The sequence below is a fragment of the Rutidosis leptorrhynchoides genome, chromosome 9 (genome assembly GCF_046630445.1).
Source record: "Rutidosis leptorrhynchoides isolate AG116_Rl617_1_P2 chromosome 9, CSIRO_AGI_Rlap_v1, whole genome shotgun sequence".
NCBI classification, from domain to species: Eukaryota; Viridiplantae; Streptophyta; class Magnoliopsida; order Asterales; family Asteraceae; genus Rutidosis; species Rutidosis leptorrhynchoides.
In genome coordinates, this window is record NC_092341.1 from 8,272,423 (window position 1) to 8,280,000 (window position 7,578).

The 7,578-nt window shown below is 29.2% G+C and overlaps 1 protein-coding gene across 1 annotated transcript; it reads right to left on the reverse strand.

Moving 5' to 3' along the window:
- Positions 1-366: 366 nt before the first annotated feature.
- LOC139866934 (inorganic pyrophosphatase 2-like) lies at positions 367-1,836 on the reverse strand. The gene is made up of 4 exons (XM_071855235.1): positions 1,699-1,836; positions 1,240-1,361; positions 907-1,108; positions 367-818 (listed from the first exon to the last, which is right to left on the reverse strand). Exons 1-4 carry the CDS (start codon positions 1,834-1,836, stop codon positions 483-485), a joined length of 798 nt encoding a protein of 265 aa, XP_071711336.1. The 3' UTR covers positions 367-482.
- Between the last annotated feature and the right edge of the window lie 5,742 nt (positions 1,837-7,578).

Sequence of the window (7,578 nt, forward strand, 5' to 3'; positions counted from 1 at the left end):
CAACGAATTTTGATTTGATCAATCCTAATATAATTATGTTCAACCAAAACAATAAAGGTTTCCGTTGAAATTTTATTAACATGTGTTATGTCTTGCTAGTTGATATCATCGATCGGTTCAAATTTTACTAGCTTCAAATTAAGTCTAAAGAAAAGGTGTGAAATTATTAGGGTATTACCTTGGTTATGACACTATCCACTTAAATAAAATATGCATTGCTCTATTAACCGGTTTTCTGTTGTAAATTCAAATTAGACTACGTATAAGTAAAAATACTCGACTTGAAAACTTGTTAATGTTAGTCTATCGTTATTCAATTTTGATGTATTTGTACTAGAGCAAGATTGAGAACGTACAAAAAGAATCTCTAAACTTAAAAACCTTTTTTCAAGATTATGAATATCTAACTACAATACTATCAAATATAAAACTAAACAATGGTAGAAATTGCTATGAGCGATCAATGAAGAACCTAGAGCACTTTAGGCAACCACAATCGTCTCAAACTTGCAATCGAACAACCGGGTTACGTCCTCATCAATGATCTTTATATCTTCATTCGAGATAATCAAACTAATAATTTGAAGCAGGATTTGTTCCATATCACCCCCATCCGTCCATTCATGGACCTTGGCGTTAACAAGATGTCGATTTTTGCATATCAAATCCGAAACAGGGAAATCTTTCCTAGGCATCATGTAATCGTTGCTCGATAGCTTCAGACTCGGGCAAAAATCACCCTCTCCGTCTCCTAAATATATAATCCTCTTTTTTTCTTCTTCCATAAATGTAGATCGAATTCTTTCTAGTATTTTACCCTGATAATTTAATAATGAAAATACCAAAACATTAAACATCAATAAATTATCTTTATAATTGGATTTTTAGTAGCAAAAAAAAGGTTACCTTGCACATATTGGTAGGGCAGAGAGTACACCCATGTGGTGGTTTGAGAACATCATGGTACGACAAAACCCTTAACTTGCCTTCATCGTCTATCAAACCCGGATTAGTGTTAATCTCCGAAAAACATTCTCGTACACCAAGATGCTTCAATATAGTTTCTATGAAGAACGTATTCGCATCACTTATTATCCGCAAATCACATCTGAAATCGGCAATTTATACTATGTTAATGTTAATCCAACCATAATTAACTTTAACTACACCCATAAGTCAAACATTCAAACATCATAAATAAATCATACATTTAATAAATTAACAAAAATAGAAAATTACCCTAAAGCATGAGCAGCTTTAATAGCAGGAACAACACGAGGATGAATAGCAACACGTGTTAGTACTTGTTTGATATCCTCAATCGTCTTACCTTGTTGATGTAACTCTTCCATCATTCGTCGCTATTATTTTACGGAAACAAAAACAACAAAATTGGTAAACTTTTTAACAAAAGAACGTTATAACATGGATGGTGATATTTTCACAATGAATTTTGATAAATATATCGTAACCATGCATTATGAGTTGAACTTGTATTGTAAATACAACAAATAATGTACGTTTACCGTGGATTTATCAAAATTTAGTGAATATATATATATATATATATATATATATATATATATATATATATATATATATATATATATATATATATATATATATATATATATTATTTATAACATCCATACAATTGCGCATATTTTAAAAGAAAGAAAACAAAAAGGTAAATAATACCATGAGGGCGTTCCAAGCCATAGTTGGATTTAGTTGGTTGTAAAGATCGGTAGCACCTAATTCATCGACAACCCAATTGTCGCTATCGACATCAATTATTGTCTTGTCGAAATCGAAAATAACCACAATTCCAGACATTGTCACAAGATTAGTAACAAAAATATGATCGTTTGTAAGTATTTTTCAAGTGATATGTGTTGAAAAACTAAGCCGAGTATATTTATAGTGAGGGAAAAAGGAATATTACGTGAGTATATCTTTTTAGGGTATAATTGCAAATAAAACGATTAATGAATAAAACTCGGGGATATTCTTTTTGTAAGGTAGCAGCACTATATGGTTTATAAATTTATATTCCGTTATTAGACCATAGATAATGGTGACTGTGACGTGGAGTGGTAGAGTTGCACTTTTTGGGGAAAAACTGTGACTGGGCCATGACATTTTGGGGGGAGTTGTAATGGGGGGCTTTTGTAAGGGCGTTTGTGAGTGATGTGTCAAAATATGATTGGAGGTTGGGTTAAAAAGTGGTGAAAAAAGTAGAAAAAAATTAAAAACAAAAAACAAACGCACATTTTTATGCCCGTGTTAGTTTGACAAACGCCCCACCACAAACGCCCACAAACGCCCCATTCCGAGCGTTTGTGGGGCGTTTGTGGACGGATTCAAGGCAACAAACGCTGCAATATCTGTGGTCTTATTCCAATTTAAAGTTAAGTACATGCACCAAGTTACTTTAATTCTTTAATAAATATAAATATACTTTTCTTCTTAATATAATTAAAAGTACCACAGTTTACAAGTATTAGTTTCATCACGTGCCGAATTTCTTTGAAAGACTTTATGATCATTTAAATTAAAATTATCATTATCATTATCATTATCATTAATTATCATCATCATCATATAATATATCAATATCAATCCAAAAGATTGAATGAACAGTAACACCGGGTCAACCCGAGCCGATTGATCCGACTTGATTGACCAGGTAGACCCGCCTCGGTTGACCCCAACCGACCCGATCCAACTTCTCAAAAAAAAAGAAAAAGGAATTCATTACTTTTTTTTTACAACTTTCATTAATTCGTTTTTTCCCTTCATTTTTAACCAATCGTTAACCCTTATTTTCTTGACCCGACTCTTAATCTGCCTATATATTGTTATGTAAATATATATCAATCCACAAGATTGAATAAACAGTAACACCGGGTCAATCCAACCGATTGACCCGACCCGGTTAGCCAGTTGACCTGACCCGGTTGACTCAACACAACTCGATCCAATTTTTTTTCATTACTTTTTTTTACAACCTTTTCTTAATTCCTTTTTCTTCTTTTCTTTTTAACCGATCGTTAACCCTTATTTCCCCAACCCGGCCGACTCATAACCTGCCTATATATTAAAGTTATGTAAAATAAAAATATGTTATATTTAACGAAAATCAGCATGTCTGCTACAAAGTGTGGATAACCTCCCACTTGTTCACTATCATTCAACTTAATTTTATCGATATTTTTGTAGAAAATAATTTTATATGAAGATTGTATTATTTTATTGATTTATTGTATTTTTTAGTCACTAAATTTAAAATAAATTGTTTAGCTTTTATAGTTTCTATTAAAATTTTAAAATGATGACATCATAAAAAAGCTTTATCAAAGCATAAAAACAATTCAAAAATAAAAAGAAAAAAATCTAAGCTATGTTGATGATGTCATTAACATTAATTAATTAAATTTTATTTATGCCTAATTCTAATTGCAGTCGCTCATTATTTGAAAATAATGTTTACGACCTCACCCATTCTGCTGCTCTATCATTTTCAATTATTTTCCTTTCTTTTTTTTTTCTTCTTTCGATGCATTCATATGAATCAAGAAATTGCACATACATCCAGGACAAACAATAATATTTTTCATCTATTCTAAGATTGCTTATATAAATTTTTTGGTAAATCAATCTCTCACGGAGTTGTTACAGGTAAATCATTTTCTCTATATTGTGACTTTCTTTCATCTTCTTCATCATTTCATCATAATTGCACCTGCTTTTGTTTATATGATTTCTATACGGCCTTAGGACATAGATTTGAAGTTGTTAGGTTTCTACTCTTATGACGTCGTGTTTGTGTTTGTTAATTGGGGGTTTGATTTAAATTTTTTTTAGGGTTTCTGATTTGTTTGAATTTTGTAGGGATTTTTTTTTTTGCTTACTTGATTTTCTTAGGTATAACAGTGTTTAGGTCTATAATTAAAGTGATAATTAAAGCTGATATACCCATCAAAATATGGGATAATGGATGATCCGTAGATATTAGTTTGGCAAGGTACGTTTCAGTTGCATAATAAGTTTTATAATTTTGTGGAAGTTAATTTGTCTGTATTTTGTTTTGAAGCAAATAAAGAAATATACTATTAGAAAATTAAGCATTTTGTGAAGAGAGTGAAAGCTTACATTTAGGTCCTGAAGATGGTTTGCATAATGTGGTTTGATTATATTTAATATGCGCAATTGTAGAATTTAAACGGTATGTTATTAATGTTCTTTTTTACGGAGTATGATTCATGATGCTTGTGGCAATATGAGGTCTTTCTGAATACTTGTTCATGTTCTATCAAGCTGCAATGTTATGTTATTAGTGTTATAAACAATTAAAAGTTTTATATCATTTTTGTGTCGAAGACATGTCTATAGTATATGTTATCATACTTTAATGCTATTGTAAACACTATTTTAAACGAAATGTTAATGGAAAATTACATGTTAGAATAATGCATAAGTTAAATTTGCGTTAATCTTTTTTTTCTTTCCTCCAGGAACCACCTGTTTGGTTACGTCCACATGTTCATAGAGCTTTTGCTCAGGCATTATCAAAGATATTTGTATCATGAAAGTACAAGTAACAATCTGTATGTTAATTTCATTTGTATTATATCATAGATTTGGACGTGGGGGCCTTTCCTTTGGATCAATATGCAACTCTAAAGGATTTATTTGTCCGTACCCTGAAAGAAAGGTTGCAGTCCAAACGATTCTGACATGCGTAGATTGGTAACCGTTAACCAACAGATGTATATTACGTAGTATTTACTTATGTGTCACATATAAGGTGCTATCCGGGATGAAAGGCCAGGTTGGATTGGATTGGATTGACCCGCAAAGACATTTAGTTCATGAAAAGAACAAGTGTTATGATTGAGCAAGTAAAGGATTCTCCTATTTCGTATTTTCCCTTTTAGGTCCAGCCTGCAGGTTTATTACTGCCACTTATGGCTGCAATATACATGAGGATGGTAGTTTGCCAATACACATTCTCATAGTTGAGAGCACAAAATAATGGTGGAGAATTCCATTGGCTTCACCAAAATTTAGATAGTCGTCTTCATCACGGTACATATACATCTAAAATTTGTAACAATTATTCATACCATTGCTCTTCTAAAAGGTTGTATATATGTACCAATCCATTAATCGGTAGCTATGTATATAAGAACACCAATCTTAATGTTAAATCTATGTTAAAAAATTTGAATCACTTTCATGATGATTGCAGTCCCATGAAAGGTCTTTCCTACCGTGTTATATACTTGAGGCCAAGAGACTTACCTTCGAATACACTCTCCAGTTGATTGGAATGTACTTCTTCGACATCGTTTTTCTGGTAATTCTTCTTCTTTGTAGATATGCATTTTAGTAGTGTTCCTATTTTTGTTGTTTAGTTTGGTTCCTTTCCATTAGTAAACAAGTTCAATATGCATTTCGTATGATTGATTGACAATCTTAAAAGACTATTGCAACTATCATACCTCAGTCGCATATCACGAATTATATACCATTATTATTATTTTAGAAATGCATGTCATTATTCAATTTAAGAACCAAATTTATTTTCGAAATTGATACAGTTTGATCTGTTTAGTGGTTACATATAGAGCTTATCTTTTCTTCAGGTCATCTCTATCATGTGAAAGAGCGTGCTACCAGACCAATAAAAAATATGTACAATAAAAAATATGTACAATAAAAAATATGTATATTGAGAATGAATGAAAGGGTAATTCTTAACTTTCTTCCTGCATCTCTTTCATCCCTATCAAAGAGTTTTACATGATGGTATAGATGCATGAACCTTGGGTTGGCCTGATTCTATTTCTATGATGCAGTAAACATTACTTTATTATAACAACCCGGAAATTTTCGAATAAATTTAAACCTAACTTTTATGTAATTCCGACGATTCACGAACAATTATTTGTAAATAATTACACAATTATTTGATATATTAATATTATTATTATTAATATCATTTTTAACAATATATCAATAATTAATATCATTATTATTAATTATAATTAAACTTATCATTTTTATTGTCATATTAATATTGTTATCATTTTATCTTTTTATCATCATTATTATTATTTGTTATTATTATTATTTGTAATTTTCATTATCAGTGTTATCATTATTATTAATATTATTATTATCAAAATTATTATTATTATCATTTATCATTTATTATTATTATGATTAATATGATTATCAATATCATTAACATAATTTATATTATTATTATTATTATTACTCGTATTATTGTTATCATCAATATTATAATTAGTAATAATATTATGATTACTAATATTAACATTAATATTATTCATTCATAAGTAAGTATTATTATAAAAATATCATTTATTATTAATGATATTATTATTATTAACAAATATCATTATTCTTGTTATTTATATTATTGTTGTATTAAAAGTATTATTATTATTATAATTATTATTATTAATACAATTATAATTATTATTATAATAATAATAATAATAATAATAATTATTATTATTATTATTATTATTATTATTATTATTATTATTATTATTATTATTATATTTATATTAAATCATACAACAAGATACAAAATCCTGTTAGTTATCAAAGGACTTTCTATCTGTTTATTTATTTTATTCAAATCGTGATCCAGCATCTGCTTCCTTTATTTTTTTTTTAAAAGCAGAATTAGGTAAACTGCTTTATTTTGATCGAGCTGTATATTTTTTTTCCTGCTTTCTCTGACCGTGATCAATCATCAACATTAAACAACAATAAAAACTCCAGCTTTACACGTTCGATTATCAATATACAATGCTATTTAAACTGCTACTGCTAATCGAGAAAAAGAAACAAAATACAGAAAAATAAAATCACAAGCTCTCTGTTTTTGTTCATTTATTCAAAAACACAAATTCGAAACCCATTTCAAATTCTTTAAATGCAGACCTATTAGGAATCAACTACTAAAACTACCTGCAAAAACTCAAATCCCAATTCCTTATATCGAATTCTAATTTTTGAGTCAAAGCATAAATTTTAAAAAGTCAAAGAGGTTGTTCTTGATAAAATTCGTAATCTTTTTTATGTTTTCAGTTAAAATGTCGATTCCAATAGTTTCTAGAATGGATTTGAAATGTACTTCGTGTTTTAATCTTGGTCTATTACATTCTAAATTTCAAAATCAATTGTATATATTTTTTTAAAAACGCGACAGCAGCAGCTCTTCTTTCTTTCTTTTTATTTTTATTATTATTTTTTTATTTTTCTCATCGTTTGCTAATTAATACAAAACCGTTTATTTATGTTTCAATTTTTAGTTTAGTTATTAGGTTTATTGATTTGATTTCTGGGTCGATTAAGGTGGTCAGAAGAAGAAGAAGCTATAGAACAGAAAGTTTAAAGGGTTAAATAAAATTAAAATGGGTAATAAATCAGATAAGGATACGCATAGCAGTTGGTTAAGGGTGTTAGCGGGTTAGCGTGAGGTCACGGGTTCGAGCCCGGGCAAGGGCGTTTATTTTTTTAAATCTTGATACATTA

Bases quoted from the DNA above. Each gene is read 5' to 3' on its own strand.
- LOC139866934 (XM_071855235.1), bottom strand. From the start codon at position 1,836: ATGTCTGGAATTGTGGTTATTTTCGATTTCGACAAGACAATAATTGAT. The intron at 1,362-1,698 runs GTATTATTTACC...GTAAAATAATAG, and splicing joins TGGCTTGGAACGCCCTCATG to CGACGAATGATGGAAGAGTT. The intron at 1,109-1,239 runs GTAATTTTCTAT...TGCCGATTTCAG, and splicing joins AAAGCTGCTCATGCTTTAGG to ATGTGATTTGCGGATAATAA.